Raw genomic sequence first — 25411 nt, 5'->3', positions numbered from 1 at the left:
GGTACCATAGATTCTATCGATACTATTACTATATATTAACGTTAAATACCGGTTATTCCATATAGATACTTAAATATCGTTACAATTTGGTACCAATATTTGGTAACTTAACGGAATAATAACATTATAATAAGGTTAATTTTGCGTTAAATCTTAACGTTAAATTTAGTGTTACTTCGAAAATAGCCGTATAAATCATCCTTTTATTTTGTTACTTTTATGCGACGTTGCCGTTTTAGCGCAGCGACCCACGCAGGTGTGACTGTAACGCGACGGTTTTGGGTTCGATCCCCACTCGAAGTGAAATATTTATTTACGTTTATATTTGCCTTTCTTCGCTCTGGTGTCGAGGCAAAGCGTGGTGTTGAGTTTTGCCACTCGACATGCAATGCCTCCAGAATTCGGCATAAAGTGGGTAACGGAATGTCTTAACACTAGGTTCCCTCTGCCTACCCTGTTGTGTACGGGATACAACGTGCAGCTAAAAGAAAAAGAAACAAAGAACGTTCCACAAAATATTTTTTATAATGATAATAATTTTATTAAAGTTACTCGTTTAAGTTTTAAACAAATAAATGCACAATGGTTAATATTGTAAAACCAACGATATACCTATATTCACAAAAACAATCAAAATTCGGAATAGCAAAAGAAAATAAGACAGCCACGGTAACAAAACTAGCTTATAAAGATATCTAATGATACTGTGATGATATTATATGATATTTCAAGTTAACGGTAAAATTATCTAAATATAAAAGTAAACATGGTAACGTTATTTTTCAAGTATCGATACCCGGCGTAACGATACCAACTTTTTAAGTTATTTCAAGCCCTGCATAACATATACTAGAACTATATACACTATACTACATATACTATATAAGAACATATATAGGTATGTTTGACATTTTAGAGAATGCGACTAAGGCATCATGTTATGCAGCCTTTTATTACAAAATAAAATATTTTTTATTACTTTTTATTTAAAGATATATGGTATTTTAAATATTACTTTTATAATTGGATGGTCCATAAAAATAATTTATTAGAATTAAAATAAATTTAAAAAGTATTGTTTAACTTGATTGTTTCTGAACAGCACATTTGCTCTCACTAACTACCCGACTCTAGTCAAACATAATCGACTAAATAAAGACGTCATCTTTCTATCTTTTAATACACTTTTACGTGCCATTCATTCAATGTACTAGAAAGAGATAGCAAATAAACTTAGAGCATCTTAAAAAACGTTTATAACTAGCTGTATAAAATTTGACAAAGTAGATTGTTCGTGGAATATCAAGTTTCATAATTTATTGAGACTTTTTAACTTTCAAATGTTTTTTTACGTATATTATATAGTATAAAAAACAAAATGGATAAAAATAATAAGAGACGAAATAGAAAATCTAAATTAGTACCGCGCAAGTATTCAGATTCGGATGATGAGAATATTGCTCTTATGCAGGTATCACCATTTTGTGAAATATTAGAATAATTCAGTTAGAATAGTTACTATTACATATTTTCTTAGATAAAAAGATTGTTTTATGTTATATCATTTAATTTTATGCATATTACCGCTCATATCTGTTGTAAACTTTATCTTTGATATTGAACAGGTGGGTAGATTTTATTTTCATCAACCATCTTTGTAATTTAGGTTACTTTATTATATTTGCTATTGTATTTGGATTTATTTTCATTTATTATCATGAAATAAACTTGTAAGGGAGTTAGTTTCAATAATTTAATGGATTATTTTAAAGAAAGTAGTATTTTTAGATATAACCTCTTCATGTATATATTTAAAGAATTATAATATTCTAATTATATTAAAGTAAATATATATATATTTATTGCAAGTACAAATATATATAGAAGTAAGATGTTAAAGGTAAAGTATATATTTTTATTTGTGAATATTTAATTCAAACTATGATGAACAAAAAAGGAGTTCCTAAAGAATCTTTAGAGCTGATTTGTAATCTAAATCACAAAAACCAATCTCTTTTATATAAATTTATTATATATCTTAAAAAATATTGTTTAACATATTGTTATTAAAGTTTGAAAAACTTGCTTTTGTACAAAGTAATTTCTTTTCATCTGCAACTTTTTTTTTTTTCAACCAACCTTTTTTTAAAATAAAATAAAAGGAAAACAAAATATTATAATATCAATAAACCCTTAGAAGAGAGCACATAAAAAAAATAGATAACTAATATTATAGTAGAAATATTTAAATGACTTCTATAGCAAGGCTTAGCTTCTAACTAAAAATCAAATAAATAAAACTAACTATGTTGTTATGTATGGTACCTACAATTCAAAGTGACAAAGGCAACTTTGACTGCGGGTTCAGTGGATTAAATTGTAACAATATTAACATGATGATATATAGCCAATATATATTTTCTTGAGAATAATATAAGAAATAACTGTATCAATTGCTAGACACATAGCATGCTTTTAAGCCCCTACCAGAGGCCTTAAATCTTATAGGCTATAAGAGCCTACAAACATGTTAGTGGCAAATACCAAGCAGAGGGTCAAAACCATGCTTAGTGTCTGGCAATGGATAATGCCATTCCTAAGAAAATATTACAAAATAGAGTTTTATAATTTATCAAGACAAGACTATTTTTTACACCTTATTTACTTCATAACTGCCAAAGTAATCACCACCCATATTCCATATTACACAATAATACTTAACAGTGATGGGTGTCTACGAGACAGGAACTTTCAGTTTGTAATGTAATGTAATGAAAGTCTGACTGCTTTCGGCTTGTCCTCTCGGCTAACATCTCTGTTGAGACTGATTGATGAATGAAAAATTATTTTTCTCACTCCAATTTGTCATGCCCTGTCATATTTTTACAAAGAATTTAAAGTTCTTACAATAATAAATAGTGGCACAGCATCAACCTAGAACAGGAATTGAACCTGAAACTATGCAGTTGGCAGGGATGCTGCCAACTTGACAATTGTAGGTTCAATTCCCACTTGGCAGGATGAATAATTTTCAATACCTCACTACACTATAAAATAAATGTCTCGAAAATTGAGCAGTGCTTGGGCAAATGCACCAGAAATACTATTGTTTTACTAACATATAAATAATAAAATTATATTTCAGCAAGAGATTGAACTTGAGGTGGCAAACATAAAAGCTCAGTCAATACTAAAGAAACTGAGTGCAAGTAATTTGAACAATGAAACAGATTTTCAAATTTCAGTCAAAGTTGAAATTGAGAATTGTGACGATGATTATGATAATAATGATGAACAGTATGATTTCATGCCAAATAAAGAGAAAGAAACAAAAGAAGATGATTATTCAGTAGTAAATGATTTTAATTCTATTGAGATGGAGAAATCTGATGCCGTTGAAAGTACAAATAAACAGAAAAAAACAGAAGATGAAGATTTCTCTATACAAAAAGAAGAAGCAGTAAATATTTCAGATGTTAAAGAGAGTTTAGCAATAAGAGACGAAAAAAAGTCATTTGGTTCTGATGATGATGATGATGGTAATGTTGAACTGCTCACTCCAATAAAGAAAACTGATAGTAGAGTAGAATTGGTTACAACTTTAGCTAAATCTACCAAAACGATACTTACTTACAGAATACCAGACAAAATGATTTGTGATGAATTTGAATTAGTTTGTAGACAAACAACTCATTATGCTGACAAATTATTAGAAATGCGCCTAAGGAATTATTATGCTAAGGATGGAAAGTGTGTATTGAATAACTGTGAAATAGATATAGGTATCCAAGAAGCTTTAAAGAAATGGAAAATGTGGCAGATCGCTTTTCCTGTCGTTCGTGGGCCGCCGTTAATGTACATATGCAGCAAATGCAAGTTGGGATTTTGGCATTTGCATGACTTTCGGGAACACCTCCGAGACCATGCGGATATGAATTTCTCGTTTATTAGCGAGGAACATCTGTGCTATGTTATAGGCCATCTTGGTAGAAAAGCAGATAAACAGTTCTTGAGTATAGATTCGGACTGCTGGAGATGCGGCAAAGGATTTAAATGCCATAACGATGTTATATTCAAATGCAATGGTTGTAACCGTTACTTCGAAACCTGCCTCCTAATGTCTATACATGAGGGCACATGCGAAGAAAACAAAAATAACTTCGCCCAATCAGAGAATAATGATATACAACATAAATGCCCTGTCTGTCCATACAAATATTTTAGGGAAGAGGATATACAAAGGCACTTGATAGGTCTACACACGGTTAGATCTGATGTTCCGATATTCTGGTCCACTAAGAAATGTAGGAAATGCGATGGGATTGTCAATCATTCTTCTTTGCACGAGTGTAGCGAAAAACCAGGAGTCCACGTATGTAAATTTTGTTCTAGAAGGTTCCAAAACAAACATAATATTATGATTCATTACTGGGTTTCGCCAAATAATTTTGAATGCCGGATTTGCAAGAAAGTGTTAAAAAAAGAGTGCATGGAACAAGATCACTTGCTAAGTCATTCGGAAAGTTACACTGCAATGTATAAGTGTTTACTCTGCAAGGATGATCTATATATTTTAGACAAGAAGTTGGAAAAGCAACATAATTATAACACTCACAAGAAGAGGTTCACGAGAACTATTTTTGAAAAGGTTAGTCCTTTTTTGTCTTTTTTTTTGCTGAATTTTTTCTATTATAGCGTGTAAAATTTTCATAGTTTTTCAACATTTTGAATGTATTATGGATTCAAGAAGAGTCCCAAAGTTTTTGCATTAGTTCGAATGCTTAAATAAATTCATAACTACAATTGTAGAAAAAAAACATTTTTCAATAAAAACACGAGTCCACAATCCAATGAATTATTTAGCTGTTCTCACTTTGATCCCTGCAAGAAAGAGCGCGGTTTCAAATTTGGCAGTCAATATGCAATGTCTGTTGTTTCACGTAGAATTTTAAATAAGCGATTGTAGTGGGTTCAATCCTCATTCGGGGTAGTAATACGATTAATTATTGTCATTTCCTCACTCTAATAAGATAGGACAAAAAATGTGTCTATAACGTAGGCTCTTTCTAACTTTCAGGTAATCGTGCCTAAGACCTTATTAAAGAAATTGAAAAATAATAAAAAGTTTATTCGAAAAGAAATATTGGGTAAGTAGTTAGTATATTATTAGTATTATTGCAACTTTTCCTAAACTGCATCAATTTTATCTTATAAAATAATTTAAACTTGAATGATTATTTTTTTTTGTATATTTATAAAAAAAATGTATAAATGAACAAAACAGTATATATATTTAGAATTATAGAAAACTCCACTAAATTAATTATTGAAGTTTTCTTAAAAAATGGACATTGAATTAAATTCGCTATTTATACATATTTATAATCAAATATTTATTTATTTATTTATTTGATTTGGTTTGCTAGTGCCTATTACATTTTGAATAAGTTATAATACGAGCACAATGTAGAAACAATAATGTATAATCGTTTGAAAGCAAACATTGCATGCGTATATCGTGTCCGGCTTTACAACTATTTGAATTCAAATATTAAGTAGAACTTTTAAAAAATATTAAGATTTTGAATAATATTTAATCACATATTTTAGATATACCAAATTCAGATACTAAACTTGAAAGCAATAATAAATCAGGCGATAAACGGAAACCAAAATGTATTGCCGCTAAGAACCCTCCATCTATCTTAAATAATAAAGACGATACAACGCCCATTAAAAATATTAAACAAGAAAACGAAATTGAAATTAATAATGATACTGAAACTAATCCTTATAAACGCAAAAGAAAATCTGAAATTACGACAGAAAATGATTCGGAAATAAAGAGAATGGCCGATTTGGATTCGATTAATATAAAAGAGGAACCAGTGGATTTTCTAGATATTGTCGCTGTAGGTATTGAAACAGAAGAAGTTGAGGAAGACAATGATGATAATATAAATTTGTTTAATGGAGTTAATGACGAATTAAATTTAGAATTACAAGCAGAAGAAGTGGATTTGCCAATTAAATATGAAGTAGATGAAGCTTATTATAATATAATTGACAATAATACGATGGATACTGATTTTAGTTTAAACAATATGGAAGAAGATGATAGTAGTAAAAGGTAATAGATAATCTAAATTGACGGTTGCGAATTTGGTTGATATTTATGTAACGAATTTTCATTTCCTCGCTCTGGTATCAAGACAAACGCGGCGTTTGTTTCCGGCGCTCATCAGGCGATTACTCGAAAATAATATATTTCTTATCTTTACTCTCCTTTCCCTATGCTTATACAACTGCAGCACAAAGCATATAGCACTTTTGAATTGTCCTCTATTTTGAAATATCCTAGTAAAAATATTTATATAACTAATAATTATTTATGTGGCTATGCCCGCGGCTTCGCTCACTTCCAGTACTGTTTACTGTTTGGTCAAGATGATGATTTTGTAATGTAGTTTTCATTTAAGTCGTTGTGTTAGAGCTTTAGCTTGTTTTTGATACTATTTAGCGTTATATGTCCTTTTTACACAAATATTACCGTCATTGTTATTTATGTTTTTAGCTTCATACTGTATTCTGAATGTAGCCGGTAGGTAGGCAGAGGGAAGCTAGTTTTAGTACCTTACCCATTTACAGGCGATTTCCGGAGCGAAGAAATAAAAATATAAAATAATTAATTTCCTTTTTTCGCAACTTTCCGCGTCTACGGTCTTGTGCGCTTGCGCCACAACTGGCCTCACAGTTAAGTAAAATAACCATAAATGCCTCCATTCTGTGAAAGCACTAGCGGCGTTAGGGTAGGGCGAGCCTGGGCGACCGCCCAGGGGCGCCGAATAAAAAGGGGCGCCGTAGACGCCCGTTCAGGGCGCTTTGCGCCTATGGTAAAGGCGCAAAGCGCCCTGATTTTATGGTAAATGGTCTAAGATCTAAAAAAAAAACAGATAGAAAGGCTAGAAGAAGTGAAATTTTATTAGTTTTTGTCATATATTTTTTTTAAATACATGGTTATTACGTTGTACTCATTCTCTGTTTTGTATATTATTGAAATGTAGTTAGGGAGCGCCGAAAAAATTTCGCCCAGGGCGCCAGTAGTGCTAAAACCGGCCCTGTGTGAAAGTTCTAGAAAATTCTTACCAGTCTTCTTAGTTGTACAGTCTTTGTCTTGCAAAAGCGAACTTCGAGCAATATATAACTTAGGCCCTAAAGATAGTTGACAATCCATACATCTGAGGCCAGTCGTAGTGCAGGGGCACAAATGTGTGACTGTAAACGCGACTGGTTGTGGGTTCGATCCCCACCCGAGGTAATGACATATTTATTTAAATTTCTCTGCTCTGATGTCGAGGTGAAGCGAGCTTAATACTAGGTTCCCTCTGTCTACCCTACTGTATGCATATATTATTATATTGTGTGGCACGTCCACACACGTCCATTGTATGTAAATATATTGACATCTCAATACATTTTGGAAATATTATGTATGATAAGAAAAATTGAGAGAAATTAATTATTGAAAAATTAGTAGCTTCGATCACTGTTCTACAATTTTAACCAAATTAATTTATCAAAAAAATAAAAAATCAGATTAGCTGCATGCATGCATGCTGTATCCCGCACATAGGAATACTACCCGTATTAAGACACTCCGTTCCCCACGTTCCACCGATTTTTTCGAGGCATTGTGTGTGTTGAGTGACGGAACTCAACGCCGGGCTTTTGCCTTGGTGCCAGAGCGAGATTTTTATTTCTTAGAAAAATATTACTAAATAATGATTTCTTGGCTTCTCAATAAATTTATGATTCCTATAAACGCTCGTATAAAAAGTCAACTGCTTCTATTTTGTATTCAATGAAAATAATTATCGGAAGTAGCTATTAATGTAAGATAAAAAAATAATGTTAAATTAGGAGCCAGTCATGGCGCATGGGCACAAGGGTGTGCACTCGAGAAAATGAGTTCCGTAAACTCTGACGTAATGCCTCCAGAATTCTGTAGAAAACTTCACCTTGGCGGCCGGCAACGCACGCATGTGTGTGTGTGTGTGTGTAAGACCATCAGAAGAGGCCTCAGAGCGGTCTTGGCTGTCACTATTCATTTGTGGCCGTTGTAGCAACAGAACAGAGAGCGCAAGAAATTCAGCGGGACTTATTTTTTAAAATCAATTTTAAAATAAGTCCCGCTTAAAAAATATGACAATGATACGTTTGAAACAGATTGGAGCGAGATTCACACTAAGATAGGCTTACTATTCCTGGTATTAATATTATGAGCATCACCAATTTTGGTAAAATCATTAGGTAATGTTCAAAAATGTATTGGGACGTTGACGTGTTTATCGGAAGTATTCGCCGACCGCTTCTACCGCGCTCTCGAGAGGCGGGACGTGCGTGCAGCCGGCGTTCATCAATTTGTAAGACGTTTTCACATCACAAACGTTACTCTTTTCAGCAAACCCGAAAAAGTGCCAAAAAAATACGAAGTCAACATAAGCCAATATCAAAAATACGTCGGCGTGAAATATATGAAAATGATACATGACGATAAATATTCATACCGTTGCTCGAAATGCAAACGTGTGTATCAGTCTTCTATAGAGTATCTCAACCATTTTGTTTTGCACGGTTACAACAGTAACGCGTGCCCGCAGTGTCTTGCGGAATTCCCGAATGTTGAACTACTGTGTTGCCATGTCAATATGCATATTAAATATAATTATATGAGTGTACATTCGATCCGTAATGAAAGTGCGACAGAGAAAAGTATTAGAAAGTTTCAATGCAAGATTTGTCAGGAAATTTTAGTTGTTTCCCAATTTTTCACGCATTGGGAGAAACACTTAATGGTGCAGGACGAAGCTCAACAGCGTGGTTGCGCAGTTGATATGGATGGGAAGCCGTTTTTGAAGAACATGATTGGTGAGTTGCTTTTTTATTTCATATTTTTACGTAGGAAAGAACCTAGTTTTAAAACGCACCACCGCACTTCGCTCAAGTTTTGTTTTGTTAGGTGGACGAGGCGAAAAAGGTATGTAGAGACCGTAGCGTTTGGCGCATCGTTCTCTCTGACTATAGGGGTCCATAAGGATAAAGCGTGAAGCTATGTATGTATTAATTTATATCTCTTATAGTTTAGGCAGGCTGACATTTCCACATCAGGTATCCAGATTTTCAAAATATAGCCTAGATGTTGCCTAGACTTAACAGCTATACAACCAAAAAAAGTTTAATTCAAATCCGTTTAGTAGTTCTGGAGATTAGCGTGTACAAACAGACAAAAAGACAATTGTTTTTTTTTTAATTTGGGCTCTACTACTGTTCCTAAACCCCCTCAATTATTATTTTGTAAACATTTTCAATGTACAGACGCGTCATTTTTACATTTTTATTATTTTTATAGGCGTATAGAAATAGATGTATAGATGATATATTATACTTTTTGTAAATTCCAGTTTTTATACAACAACCAGAGAAAAATACATTCAAATCCAAAACTTGCATACAATGTAAGAAAAAGTTTCTTAGAAAAAATGATATTAAAAGGCACATCATACAACATCTCCTCGACGATGCCTATGCAGAACAAATAAAGTATGGAAATTTAAAGTGTCAGATATGTGGGGCTGGATTCCAAAGTGGGGATAGGTGAGTGATAAAATAAAAAAGGGGTGTAGAAAAATACTTGTTTTGAAAACCTTGAACGTCGCGGGATTTGAACCCGAGCCTTTTGCTTAGCGTCCAAACGGTTCCAAATTGAAATTCAAAATATTCTTTATTCAAATAGACTATTATAAACACTCTTGAACAGTGTAATAAGCTTTACTTGTTAGTTTTTAAGGTTATTTTTAGGTTTGACCACCAGCCATACGTTCTCATCAAGCTCAACGCTTTATCCGTTAGGTTAGGAAAATAATCAGCTTCATGCTGTATCCCGCATGTTGCAGGGTTTTTTTATTATTATACAAAACACACCACGAACCAATGTCCGTCTCCAAACTTGATTTTTTTAAATTTTGTCGCAGTATACTCCTTTACACCGCAAAAAGGATTGAAGTTTTCATTTCTTCTTGTTAATCTGGAGGATATTCCCTGTTTTCCCTCAATTTATTTATCGTCTCTTGGTCTCTATGATAGATCCACTTTCTTCTTCTTTAAGTTATTGTCCATTATATCGGTGACTGGAGATTCAGTCAGTGGCGTAGTGAGAAATCTGATGGAGCAAGGTCAGGGTTATACGGAGGATGCATCAACACATCCCAGCCAAGCTCTCTCATTTTTTGCTTCGTGGCTATAAATGAGTGCGGTCTTGCGTTGTCATTGTGGAACACTACGGTTTTACTCAATAGCTTTTTTAACTTCATTAGTTGCTGACAGTAGAGATCAGAATCGATAGTATTACCCGGTGGTTAAAGTTCATAATGGACGATTCCTTTCACTTTGTTCCGAGTCAGGTCGGGCTTTGCCACGGTCTGTGGGGCTTGTCGTTCTTATCGTAAGTCACCTATTCATCACCCGTAATCAACTGTCTAAGAAATGGTTCGGAATTGTTATGTTTAATAAAGAATCGCAAATGGAAAGACGTTGCATTAAGTTTCTCTCATTGAGATAGTGGTACCCAAATGTCAAGTTTTTTCTTGTACCCAGACATACGTAAATAACATAAAACTGTTTATGATCAACATCTAGTTCTTCAGCAAAGTCGTGGCTACGAATATCTCTGATTTTATCTGTGACAGGGCGTCCAGAGCGAACCTCATCTTTCACACTAAAATTTCCAGACTTGAACCACATTTGTACTACTCTTATTGATACCTGTACCCATTAGGTCACTAATTTTATTCGTGGCGGTCGTCGCATTTTTACCTTTTTTGTAATAAATCTTTAAAATGTACCGAATTTCTTCGTCACATACGTTAATTTTGCTTGCTTGAAAAATGGCGGGAACTAGTGTTTCTTTTTATTTATTGTATCTTCAGAATGTTTTTAATTTAATGATATTAAAACCAGCCAGTTGCATTCAGTACAGCCAAAAAACATACATTCAAAATACGAAAATACTTTTGCTAATACTATAATAATAAATACTTTTACTTCTTGTTTTTTCTATGAAAATTGTATTAACAATAGCCATTTGTAAAAGTAACGCCCTTATATTTTTTTATATATTTATTTACGCTTTCAAGCAGATTTTTCTAATGATGTAAATTCAGCCGTTAGTCAAACTTAATTTTAAAACAGGATGGACCATACACAATTTTTTATTCAGTTATCAATAAAATTAAAAAAGAAAAACTATTTATTTACATATTTTTTTAGCAACAACTACAAAATCAAGCGAATCTAACTCCATCTATCACATTTTTTTCTTGCAGTTGCATATTTCCCGGCTAATTTCATTATTTATTCCAGATATAAACGCCATGTGAGAGACCACGCGTCTCTTCCTGTATACAAATGTGAAATGTGCGACAAAGCCTTCAGCGACTCCTCAAACTTCTCCAAACACAAGAAAGTGCACAATCTGCATGTCTTAATATGTGATATTTGTGGGAAGAAGTTCCAGTATAAGCCGTATTTGATTAAACATTTAGAAGTGAGTTTTAACCGAATAGCTAAGTTTCAAGCCGAGTTTCGTTAATATTAAATAAAAAGTTTTTATCGATTATTTGTATTTTGTAGAGTAGATAGAATTTATTTTGCTCCCGTGTAATATCAAAATGTAATATTTATTTTATGTAATATTTTGTTTTTATTTGTATTTTTTTTAGTTACATGAAACGATGAAACCAATTGAGTGTGAGAAATGTAAAAAAAAATTTTACACACAATCCGCTTACAGAAAACATTTCAAAAAGAGTAACGTGCACTTTAGGTGTCAGATTTGCAGATTGCTGTTTAACAGTATTAAAGAGAGATGGGATCACATGTGGGAGGTAAGGAAGAGGGAATAAAGTAAACACTCATGCATTCAGAGTTCGGCGGAGCGTGGGGAACAGTCTTAACTCGAGGTTCCCTAGGTTTAACACTCTGCTATAGGCAGAGACATATACAGAGTGTTTTGTTATCACTACTTACAATTAAAATAAAAAAAGATTGCCAAAAATGAAAAAGTTATTTTTTTAAACTAAAATAAATAGTAAAATTGTCGTTGTAAAATAAACCGCCATTTGTTAGGAGTGCCGCACACAGACATTAAACAGTGCACACGTAATACAGTGTGGATAAAAACCGTGAAATGAAACAAAAATCCTACATCTAAATTGTTGAAATATTTTTTCCTATATGCTGTATATATTTATCTTTTATTATCATCAGGTACATAAAAAAAGAAACTGTCAAGCGGACTGTCCGATATGCGGCGCCAGCTACAGGAAAAAGACTGACGTGAAGAGACACATGGCGGGGGTGCACGGCGAGCAGTCACTCACGCATTACTACGGATGACGGAGACGGTGGGAGAGAGGGAGAGAGAGAGAGAGAATTGGGTGTGTGCGTGCAGCAAAGTGAAGAAAGAGTGTATAGACGAAAAGTGCGAGAGACAGGGAGATATAGTATATGTATATGTGAGAGCGAGATATTTATTTTATTTTATTTTATTTCTTTATTTGCTCACCACTTAAATAAAAATATACAAAACAGAAAAGAAAAGAATGAAACAAAAATCCTACATCTAAACCAGACAACCTTTAGGGCGAAAAGAAACTGTCGTAATATAAAGAAGGAGGGCAATGGACGTAGTTAAAGAAAATAAAAATAAATGTATTTAGATACATACAAACGATATACTGACATTTAGCTAGTTATAATATAATAGGTACAATACATAGACTAATAAACAATATATATACATACAGTAAAATATATATAAAAAAATACATATAATATGATACAATACATACATAAAATATGTATATCTAAATCCAATGTAGACAGAGATCATTCACAAGTGATGACGTACAGCTTTTTTAAATGTCAGAAATGATTTTGCCTGACGAATATTAAAAGGCAAACTGTTCCACAGTTTTATAGTTTGCGCCGTAAAAGAATGGCCAAAAAATTTTGAGTTGTGTACAGGAAGACGCAACGTTGGGTTGCGTAACGGTCTAGCTAAATTTCCTGGTGCACTAATAAATTCAAATTTATCCTTCAAGTAAGAGGGAGCAGTAGGACAAAATAACACACAGTACAAGAAGACAAGAAGGAGCCACTAGAGCTTAGAGCTATACTCAGATACGGACAAATTAGTGAAGCTTGCATCTGCATAATGAAGAATTGGTAATAATAGAGAATTTGCTAGCATAATTTTGGTAGGATTTGGTAGAAAAGATTGTAGTCGTCATAATGACTTCAATGCAAGAAACGTTGGCTAGACGTTGACGTCGGTGGAATGTTGCGTAGTTGTGTGGACATGCATGTATTTATGTGAGAGAGCGAAACAACTAAAATGGAGAATAAATGGAAGATGTATTTATGCATGTGTATGGAAGAGGCTAAGGGAGATTATATATATATATATATATATAATCTCTGGAAGGGCTATTATATATATATATAGAGCATATATATATATATATATATATATATATATATATATATATATGCTCTCATTTTCATTATTTCTGTTTTTTTATAGTATTTTTTCTTTGCTTCTATATCTCCCTTAGCCATTATATATATATATATATATATATAATGCAAATTTATTTTTTTAAATTATCATCTTCATTAATGAGTTAGGGAGTAATAAATAGAGAAAGGGTGAGAGAGGAATAGAAATACGGAGAGAGGAATATAGGCAATTCTTAGGTACATTAATTAAACTTTATCGATGAATTTCTATTACTTCGGCTTGTGGAATTCGAATTCGAAGATTGTATATTTTTCATAATCCTGGAATTATTCCCTCCACAATAAAAAAAAATTGCCACGCTCGAGAATGTCGAGATAACGTTTATTTTTACAACTTTGTAGACCTCCCCCTCCTTTGCGTCACTCTCAAATTGTCAGATTAGTGGAATATACACGATTTAGCATGTAACTAACTTACCCTACCTTAATCTGGCGTGCTCGAGTAAATCCCGAAAGTCCCCTCTTCGCCTCCCTATCTATATGGAGAGTTTAATTTTAGTTTTATGACAATTAGTGGAAAAAGGTGTTAATTTCATTTTCAAAGAATTAACTTATTATTTATTTGCATAAATCCCATTATTTGGATTTATGGAAATAATTAATTTGTAAAAAATGTATGAATTAATATGTTATTAATAAAATAGGGATTTTTATATTTTTAAGTGTATTTTTTATAATAATTTATATAAAATATTTAATTTACATTTAAAAATGTAAAATTTATTCTATTGTACAATATAATATTGTGTAAATAAGGTGAATATTTTTTGTTACCAATGCGGCGTTGAGTTACACTCAACTCGTAAAATACACAAATATATAAATAGTGTAGGAAACGAACCTACTACCGCCGCGTTTATAATAACGTTATGGTAAATTTTAATTTTTTATATTTAATATGTAAGTAACGTCGTTGTGTACAGTACGGCCGACGAGTCGTGGCCGCCATCTACAACGTCATGGTGGCCACTAAACATCACTGAACCGTACTGAATTTGTTTTTAGTACCATGGTACGGCTTTAAGTTTTATTTTTACATTTTGCATTCAATACACAAAATAAAATGTTTACTTTTATTTATGAATTTCTTGACATTTATTTTCTTTTTATTATTATTAAGTTTATAATATATTTTTGAATTAATATTGATTTTTTAATTCCATATATACGACCTGGTGTTTTATATTTAGTTCTTATATGATGTATTATATTATTAATCTATTTTAAAGATTCGCCGAATATTCGTTTGGTATTCGGCATCTTTTTCAATATTCGTATTCGGGAGAATTATTCAGCTATGGTGCCCTGCCGAGTACATTCGATTCAAGTATTCCTATTTTCTTGGCTGCATGACACAGTACAAATGAAAGATAAAACGTCTTATGTAAGATTTAAGTTATTATTAAAAGTTAAATGAGTAAAGTTATATAAAATAAAGCAATTAAACTTCATATAAATATGAATTTTGAAATCTCATTTCTTTTAAATTTTAAATCAGCAGTTATTTTTAAAATACAAAACAATATTTTAAAACTACAAATCAACATTTATGTAATTCTTAAAATGTCGTCAATATTTAAGCCTTAAAATCAACATTTTAAATTGATAATGATATGTTCATTATTTAAGTTTGTTACTTAAGTTGCAGATTGATAATAATAGACGCTATAATATAAATATACACAGAGGAACACTGCAGAAGTAAACTTCTATACGAGGAGCATTCAATTCACACATTCGTAATTAGAGGGTATAAGTAAAAAAACATACAATTGCAATTTATTCTGCCAATTGCAATATATTTAATGCAATTTATTCTGCCATGTTAATAACAACCGTCGCGTCGCTACGCTACCGTTACCGCGACATTTTGATATTGATCCTTATGAAAATAAATATAATAGTCACTTTTAGCATTTTATCTAAATTGAAATTATAGTTTACTGTATAACATTCTAATAAATAATTAAGATGTCACAGATTCGGAATGAGCTAGCCTATGAGCGGCATTATAGTACCGACGCGAACGGGCAGATGACGTTGACGGTTTTATAAATTTTCATACATTTTCGAACTATTGTTAATGTTTATGTAATTATTTGCTGTTTATAATTTATTTAAACTACACTTTGGTTCTCTTCTATTTTATTTGATATTGCTCGCAAAAATTATCCTATTTAATATAGAGAAATGTTTAATTATTTCATAGAGTCGATATCTACGAGTATGTACGCAAGCACGGAAAACTTTAGATACTTTTTCTTATATTAAGAATACCTATCCTTTAGTTGGTTCATTTCAATAACTCAGATGTTTTTTTCTAATAACATGTCTTAGTACTTATTATTCTTTTTGATTATTTAAGCTTATATTTTCTTACTAATTCAATTGAAAATAATTTCATGAATATATTTAATAAATATTCTTATCGCCTGCTTGAACTAAGCAGGCGTAGCCGCGTCCAGGTCCACTAGTATGTTATAAACGACATTTATGGCCCAATATTCCCTATAAATACGCTCATTTTGGTTGCCTTTTAAGTTTATTTACAAATTACAAACAATTCCGTGGAATGACCAATGAATGATCATTATTTAATTAAAAAAAACTATGAGAATGAATGTTTGTTTTTTTTTACGCAAAAACTACCGAACGGATCCAGATAAAACTTTAGTGATATATAGCTAGCATTAGAATAACCAATAATAACGATTCATGTTAATATTTTGTATAATATGGCTTTAATATGAGAATAACTAAATAACTTTAAAAGCAAAATATGCGAAAATAAAACTAACTTAAGTTACCTTTAAAGCAGAAATAATATTTTTAAATATAAACATCATTATGAAAGTTAATAAACATTCATTAGATTACTCAAAAAGGAATCAAAACAAAAAATAAATCACAAGACAGTCAATTAAAATGTTTATTTAATTCACTTTTTAGACACCGCTTTCTTCTCCGGTTTATCCGCCTTCTCCTTTTTCACCTTCTTGGGCGGAGGCGCGATCTTCTTCGCCGCCGGCTTCTTGGGCTTCTTAGAGAGAGCTAATTTGATTGACTTGGCTCTCATCTCTCTCAGTTTCTGTACCTTCACAGCTGGGTCAGATTCGGGGAGTTTGATCTGAAAGTTCAAAATGGGGTGTTAAATGGGAGTCAGGTTTGGGGTTTTCGGAGTTTACAGGGGGATCGATCAGTAAGGTGTCAACGTGAGTAATCATCTTTGTCATAACCCAATGCTCTGATAGAGAATCATCATATAATTCAATCCCAACTCGAAAGAACAATTATATTTAAATTATTGTCATTTCTCCTCTCTCGTAAACATAGTAGTAGCGTTGCTACGTCATTTAACACATCAATGTTTCGTAAATGTGTCTAACATATCCTTTTGTGTTTCTTTTTTTGGGGTAAATTTGCTCCTATCTACCCAAATAAAAACAAAACAAGACACTCCTTTGAAAAAAATACTTTAAAACTCTAAATATCCAGATTGAATATAGTCTTATAAGGATTAGAGGCATTCAGGTGTCTGCTTGTAAAAAATCGTTGTTCATAATTTTACTCGCGAAATTGTAAACTTTCATTACTTTACCGACATTTTCAAAAATTTTATTGATTTGATTTAAAACAATATAAATTCACAAAATATTATGAACTAACGGTTTTTACATCTTACAGTGACATCTATACTACCAAAAAAATAAAGAAAACACCAATTACAAGGAAGTGACCAAAATAAAGAAATTACCCCTCTCTTTTCAGCAACTGCGACGACCCTCAAGTTGTTCCTGCGCTCAAGGTCCAGCACAGCTTTCCTCTTGAGCACAGCGGCGTACGGGTTCAAACGCAGCATCGCCCGCGAGTTGGTCAACGGGTTCAATTTCCTGGTGGAGCGGACCACCCTCTTGCTGGAATAATTTCATTTTGCGGTTAATTATGCAGTTTTGGGGCGTTTTCGGGATTTAGAAGGAGGAGTTAGCTCAGTAGGTGTCAACGTGAGTAATCATGGTTGTCATAACCCAATGCTCTGATAAAAGAGTATCATCATACAAAAATTTATTTACTTTCTAAATAACATAATTAACAAATATATGACTATTAAATTAATACTAAGAACTTTGATAACACATCCTCATCCAACATACAGTGCCAATTTGGGTACATTTAGTTAAAAATTATTTATAACAAAAATTTTGAGCAAACTTTACAATTTGATAAATTAATTTGGCAATCAAACCCACTATTAGTATCGACCAATTTAATTTTTCCAAAGATTTTCTAAATTCTAAACCAATATTGCATCTTTTTATATTCTTAAATGACATTATTTCGATGTAACATAATGTCAACCACAATGGTTTTTTTCGTCACTCAACATGCAATGTTGGACCTATCTCTCATCACTCATATAATATAATACATACTTGGGAGCACGCAGCACCTTCCTGATCTCGTCAGAGCGGAGCAGGCGCGAGAGGTCGGTGTTGGCCATCTTGGGCTGAGGCAGGTTGAAGTTCTTCTTCAGCTTGGATGGTGACTTCCATGAACCAAACAGGTTGTCTGTTGATTAAAATATATTGATTTAATAAGCATATATCTATCTATATAAGGTAATCAAAGACAGAAAGAGAGATATGACAGATTTTAAAAAAATATTCTATAACGTTGAGAAATATATAACAATTACGACGTATTTTACTTTACATAGCTTCACGCTTTATCCCTTGCGGGGTAGTCAAAGAGAGATATTACTTTAGGAAATAAATACTTAGTAATAAAAGTACTTTTTAATTCATAAGTTTGAAAATTGCACCAAAGCTCATGAAAATGTCATGGCGTCGCTTGTGACGTCAAACCTGTCATCACCATTGTGAACAGGCGTGACGTAAATTGTCGTTCAACATCAACATCATGGTGGCTTGTCTTATTTTATTTATTTTTTCCAAATCTTTATAATCCTACATTAAATAACGTTATTGCATGTCTTGCTATTTTGCATGCTCTAATAACAAGTTTTCATCATTAATAAATTATTATTTTTTTTCCTAGCTGTCATGCTTATTGGGTATGTTTAGAACACGCTAATCATGGAAACTACTAGTTTGAATTGAAAATTATTTTTATATATTTTAGTCAATTCAGCAAGGAAGGCTATTATAGGCTATATTACATGACGTTTTGAAATAGTCCGCGGTACCTACCTGCGGTCAGAGGTACCTCTGTCACCTAGAATGTGTCATGTGTCATACATAGGGAGTACTTATTTTCATTTAGCCACATATTACTCCATTAATAAACAAACAATGACTACTTAAAGAAAACATTTCAATTTATCACAGTATGTTTTTTGAGTGAATTCACACTTTAAAAAACGTTTATATCATAAAAGTCTTGACTAACCTAGTCTCTTAAAAGCGGACTGTGTCCAGATGATGAACCTGCCCACGTGACCACCTGGAGCCAGCTTCAGGAGGTTCAGTTTGTTCACACTTAGCATTTCCACGCCAGGGATGTTACGGAAAGCCTTGGATAGGCCCTGGATGGAGGAATAAATATATATATTATTGTATATTTATATGGTTTTTTATTAAGAATCTAGCAGGATGGGCAGGGAAACCCATCACAACACAACATTCAAATTTTCCCTCTGAATTTGAGATAGTTTGTGTTGAGTGCCAGAACTTAGCCCATGGATGTAATTTAAAAGCACATTTTTGACTGCATTGCTTTGTATAATACCAAAATGAAAAAATGCAGATAAAAATAAACTTTTAAAACATTTTACACAAATAGTGACTAGATGTCATTAAAATTTTATTTGTACTAGTCCTTTTATATTTCACACTTAATAAAATATCATGAATATATGATAGTGACAATCACTATCATAAATAATATGTAAACCACATGTCGACACACTAGCAAAGAGTACCTTGACTAATGTTTCCTTCGGGTGTGTTTAATTTACCCTCAATTATTGTAACTCAATACATATTGTTATGTAAGGAGTAAGAGTTTAAAGGGATTTATCATTTAATCTGTACAAATATACTAAAGCTAAAGAGATTATTTGTTTGCATTCTTTAATCTCAACTAACTAATCTATCAGTTATATCAGTTTAACTTGTCCACTAATCAAGGAAAGCTTAATATTATGTTACATTACATTGTTTCATTTTAACCCAACGTAAGAATGTGTCATACACAATACATGTTAATTTTCATATGACCAGGGGTTTAGGCAATCTTAAAAAAACATATCTCTATGGAGAAGGAAATGTAATTGAATGCTAGGCTACAGATTGAAATTTATATTGCACTCCTATAATGAAAGTTGTAGTTAATTATGACAATATCAAACCAAAACTTTATAAAAAACCTAAATAACCTTGAAATATATAAAATACTCGTGTTTCCCCTTACCTTATCCTTGTGGTATATGATGAGGGGTCCCTTGCGTTGCACGCGACGACGGTTGCGCATCTTCCCTTTGCCGGCGCGCAGGCGCTGTGACTTGTACACCTACAGACATATATACCAATAATATTAGAATTGTTATATTAATTTAAACATTAATTAAGAAATATCCTAGCGCTGAATTCCGCCCTTCCAATGTGCAGGAAAAAAGAACTTTTTTCGTTTAACTTAGGAGCGAGAGCCTAATGTCCAGAATCAACGTAACTCAACGCCGAACTTTGTTTTGGTAGAGCAGGGTAAAGAAAGTAATTCATGCCCTTAAATTGGAATTGAATCCACACCCAACAAGCTTATATACTAACTTAAACTTGGCTACAAAATGTATTAAGGCTATATTATTTATATTTTCATTATATTCACAAATTTAAAAGTACTTTGTCATACTATATATCTTTAAAAAATATATATAAAAAACAAAATAAAAAAACTGAATTCTAATCATAATATTGAGTAAAAATTATTAATTAAACTTTAAATAAAAACTATTTTCAAACTACCACATTTACCAATTTTATTAATAGCACCAAAATTTACCAAAAATATCCAAATCTCATTTCTTTAAATACATATTTTTAACTAACCTTAAGGACATCAGACCATGCTTTAACTCTTCTTAAAAAGATGACAGCATCTTTAGTCTTGCTGATCTCTTGCACTTTGTCGGAGACCACTAATGGGAGTTCCGGAATCTTTTCAATGATGTGACCTGATGACCAAAATATTAATATATTAGTATAAAAGTATATATAAAGTGTAAAATATATGTATCCTATATAAGGTAAATCATTGTCATCGTATTCCTGTATTTTACTTCAACATTTTAAGGCATTATATTTTTCACTAGAGACCCAACCGCGGCTTCGCCCGTTTAAACTGTTATATTATAGGCAAACTATGTATATGTTATATTACTGTAAAGTTTTATCGAAATCTGTTCAGTAGTTTTTGCATGAAAGTGGAACCAACATCTATCCTCACAAACTTTCACATTTATAATTCAAGTAGGATTGTCTCTGTTGAGGTATCTTGATTAATTTCTTCAGGTATGGGTTTGAAATATTTTACCCTATATGCTGTTTCCGTAAAAGGAGCGCTGACGCATCCATCTACACATTTTCTTCCACTTCCGCTTACTATTCCGCTTCCACTTACTATTGTTGTATACATATTAAAACACTTTCCTTGCTATGATTTACACTCAATATAATAATTATTATATTATTTTATTTATTTCTATTAATTATATAGTTCAATATATTAAAATTTGTCCCAGATGCTTCAACTTAACTCATATTTCAAATACCAAAACTATAAAAACAAACTCATAAATTCCTGCATTTAAAATTATTTTACTTTTTAGATTATTAATAAAATTAAATATGAACAAAATCATATATTATTTTTATATACAAATGTAGTGGCAAATTTGCACCCGTGCCTATCACAAGATGGACCCAGAACGCCATATCACCACGTCAATGTAGCACTGATCCGCAGTAACACTCAAATGCATGGACAAGCATGTTGAATGTGGACATACAGTGCAAGGTTACATAAATAATTTAATGCCTTCAGTAAAAGTCGAACCGACAACCATCGAATTTTTGTCAAACTGCCTCCCTGTACCACTACTTTAGATCCTTTTTTTTAGCTTCACGCTTTATGCTCCAAATAGCAAGGCAGACCCTGCACCACTGCCCTTAACTTATAATCTAAAAACCTATTTTTCATAAACCTTACCTCTGGCCTGTACTAACGCTGGCACTCCAGCAGCGGCAACAGCGGCCGCCGCTGCAGCCCTGCGCTGGCGTAGGTTGACTCTGCGGTGCCAACGTCGCCACGGCTTGGTTGGTGCGAACATGCGACCACCGCGGCACATGTTGCCAAACGCACCCTGGCCTGATCTAAGGGTAAAAGTGAAATATAATAAATTATTGCGAAATTACATATATTGTTATTAGTAAGCATGTAAAAATTTTAATGTAGTGGAATGTAATTGTACCTGGAAGATGCTTATACATGCAACCGGGAAGAGTGGGAAAAAAGAAAGAAATTATACATATTTTAAGTATAGTACAGTGTTTTTTTTTTTTTCGGACGCCCAAGAATGCGCTAGTTGGATGTCGTGATGCAGGACATGAGAGACAATGGTCTAACCACCGAGGACGCAAAAGACCGTGCGAAGTGGAATAGGTTGAGTAGGCAGACCATGGTAATAGCCGGAATTAATGCCAGAAAGAAGAAGAAGAAAAATCTTGTAAAGTAATTTAAATACTATAATTTCAGTAAATTTTCCACTTTTATTATACTATTCTATATATTATATTCTAAAGTTTTAACAAGCTCCTAGTACCTCTTCTCAGGTTCAAATCCCCATACTATGTACAAAATAACTCACCTATGGGTACCACCACCACGGACACGGGGGATACGTGCTACAGCACGTCCTGTACCCCATGACTCGGCACTGGTTTGATGGCCTATTAAAAATAAAATACTTATATTAAAAAATATATGTATTAAAGTGATGTTTAAAACAAAAGCTTAAATAATGAAGAAATTAATACACAAAAGTCACAATTTCTTTTGGTATTATTTGACAAAGTTATGTTCAATAATTTCAGACAAAAATATATATTTTTAATGTACTAGCAAATTTGCACCCGTGCCCATCACAGGATGTACCCAGAACGCCATATCACCACTTTACTGTAGCACTGATCCGCAGTAACACTCAAATGCATGGACAAGCATATTGAATGTGGACATACAGTGCAAATATACCAAAGCCAAGCTTCATGGCTTATTACAAGACTCGAGAAAAGAAACAAATTCATTCTCCAGAGCGAGAATCGAACCCATTACCAATACATTTATCACTACATCCTATTGAGTAATTATAGTCTTTATAAAATAGATTAAGAAAGTTAGTTATTTTTGTTAATACGTAAAAGGACTATCACACTATCTTGCACACAGCAGGGTAAGCAGAGGGGACCTGGTTAGATTACTCTGTTCTCTCCCTGAATTCTGGAGGCATTGCTTGTTGAGTGGCGGAACAGAACACCGCGCTTTGCCTCAACAGCAGAGGGAAGAAATGAAAAAAAACTAATTAATTTAAATAACTCATTCCCTCAACTGGGGATTGGATCCACAACCGGTTGTGTTTACAGTCACACTTAGTGCCCCTGTGCCATGACTGGCCTCACATTTTTAGTTGATTGTAACAAAAAGTAATTATAAAAAAGATACTAAATTTCTTGTTACACAGAATACATTAATTGTTTCATTACCTGCTTTTAAATATTAAAAGAAATCTCTAGAAATACACAAAAATTACAAGAAAATTGATGACTCATACCTGCCTCCTTACTAACAGAGTAAGGTTGTCTTGCATTCTTGGACATGGAAACATGGACATTGTTGACCAGGTCAGGCCTGATGGGGGCCTTGAAAACGAATGGCAAAGGGACCGAGGCATCTGCCACCTTCTCACTCTTCTCAGAGTATACCGACACTAAGGGTCGGGCTACTGATAGACTCTATAGAAGAAATAAAAATAATAGTTAATATATAATTTCCTTTAATTTTAGTTTAACATATCTAGGAATTATAATCTCTATAACAGATAAGTTTACATTTTGCTTTGTTTTTTTTTTTATTTTAGTATTTCATATAATATTTTTACTAAGTGCAATAAAGACTATACATAAAAAGTGCAATCATATTGTTTGATTTTGGCAAAATCTTATTGTTTGATTTTAAGGATAATCACAAAAATGTGTAATGATAGATCTGCTCAATTTCATAGCAGTCTATGTTTATTAGCAGAAATCATTAGTGAAATTTGTTTTTTTTGGGAATTGAGTAATATAAAGTATTTAGTATACTATTATTAGTTGAGATTGAACCCGTTACCACTTTAGATACAGAAGTATATACTGCCAATTCCACCTCTTATATCTTTATAGTATTTAATGTATTTTTTTTTGTATTCCTTATGTCGACACACCAATACTAAACCACAGTGGTGTTTCCTAACGGAACTTTAATATACCCCTTAATTGTACTTGGAAGATGCTAGATACATGCAACCAAGAAGAGTTTGGGGAAAAAGAAAATGTTTCTGTAAGTATAGTAGAATTTTTAAGTATCGATATCATTGCAAATGTAAAATCCTTTAGAAATGACAAACGATAGACATTAAGTTCTTCCAGCTAGAATTAATAACAAAATTTAATAAAATTAATATAATATTAGTAACAACTATTTCCACCGAAAATTAAAACGTCGAATTTGTTTTAATTATGGGGAAAGTTCATCACCATCATCATACTGTTAATTGAATAGTTCAAGTATTCAAGAATAGTAAGTATTGATACGATTGATACAACTTAAATTTTAAATAAGTGTTTAGAATGTAACCAACAAATTTTAACATAACCTCCCAATAACACATTTCACAACAATAATAATTGACAAATTAAGCTCATTAATAAATAATAAAATATCAAATAGAAACTACTAATAACGATATAAAAGATATATTATCTTTCTATTCAACTATATTGGAGTAAACAAGAATCGAAAGCAACAATGGTGTGACCCATGCATGTTCAACACACGTCGAATAACAGTACTTTAAAGTCTTTAGTACCTAAGTTTATAAGAAAAACACAGCAAATTGTACTTTAATCATGCAAAATGATATTAACTTACGAATAATCATCATACCGTGGTTATTTTTAAAAATTAAGACACCAACACGTGGACGCGACACGGACATTTTGAAATTCTAAAACTACACTATCACTTAGCAACTTTCACCAATAAAACATGTTTGAAATAATTTTTGGCACTTATAAAACAAAAACTTACCATTTCGCTATATAAGCGAAGTTATTCCTCCAAATAAACACTAAATGCGGCGGTAAAGACCATCCGCCATGCCACGGAGGAGTAAAAAGACCGGAAGGTAAGGTTTCTCTGACAATACTAAACGACAGTTGCCATTTAACAAAAATACTTTTTTATAATTAAAATGTACTGTCTTGAATTTAAATGATAAAGATAAATTATATAGAATTAAATAAGCTTTTTTATAATAAGCTACATTGAAAGTAAAGTAAAAATATCAGTTGATATTAAAATTTTTGTTTTAAATTATCATTAAATAATTTGTCTATGACAAAATGTTAACATTAATTTTATGTTTTGTTCTTTTGCATAAAATAAAAATATTTACTAACTTATAAGTTATTAAAAGTTACAAGATCTTATTTTTATTACC

General features: G+C 32.3%; 2 protein-coding genes across 3 annotated transcripts; one reads left to right on the top strand and one right to left on the bottom strand.

The window, feature by feature from the left end:
• The first annotated feature begins 1263 nt into the window (after positions 1 to 1263).
• LOC146538614 (uncharacterized) lies at positions 1264 to 12671 on the top strand. 2 transcript variants are annotated; one of them, XM_085187473.1, is made up of 9 exons: positions 1264 to 1471; positions 3146 to 4648; positions 5078 to 5147; positions 5611 to 6130; positions 8462 to 8928; positions 9462 to 9654; positions 11419 to 11602; positions 11778 to 11942; positions 12325 to 12671. In XM_085187473.1, exons 1-9 carry the CDS (start codon positions 1379 to 1381, stop codon positions 12451 to 12453), a joined length of 3324 nt encoding a protein of 1107 aa, XP_085043599.1. In that variant the 5' UTR covers positions 1264 to 1378; the 3' UTR covers positions 12454 to 12671. The 2 variants fall into 2 exon arrangements, with proteins under 2 accessions (XP_085043599.1, XP_085043600.1); XM_085187474.1 differs by lacking the exon at positions 1264 to 1471 and adding an exon at positions 1486 to 1625.
• A 3882-nt stretch (positions 12672 to 16553) lies between these two features.
• On the bottom strand, positions 16554 to 25137 carry RpL4 (ribosomal protein L4). The gene is made up of 10 exons (XM_085187475.1): positions 25000 to 25137; positions 23483 to 23663; positions 22520 to 22601; positions 21862 to 22025; positions 20703 to 20827; positions 20068 to 20166; positions 19045 to 19180; positions 18069 to 18204; positions 17393 to 17552; positions 16554 to 16765 (listed from the first exon to the last, which is right to left on the bottom strand). The coding sequence occupies exons 1-10, from the start codon at positions 25000 to 25002 to the stop codon at positions 16577 to 16579; spliced, it is 1275 nt and encodes a 424-aa protein (XP_085043601.1). The 5' UTR covers positions 25003 to 25137; the 3' UTR covers positions 16554 to 16576.
• Positions 25138 to 25411: the final 274 nt, after the last annotated feature.

Source organism: Heliconius melpomene, chromosome 6, assembly GCF_056956725.1.
Source record: "Heliconius melpomene rosina isolate 202511_hmr_F chromosome 6, ASM5695672v1, whole genome shotgun sequence".
Taxonomy (NCBI): Eukaryota; Metazoa; Arthropoda; class Insecta; order Lepidoptera; family Nymphalidae; genus Heliconius; species Heliconius melpomene.
This window is presented reverse-complemented; position numbering and strand designations above follow the sequence as displayed.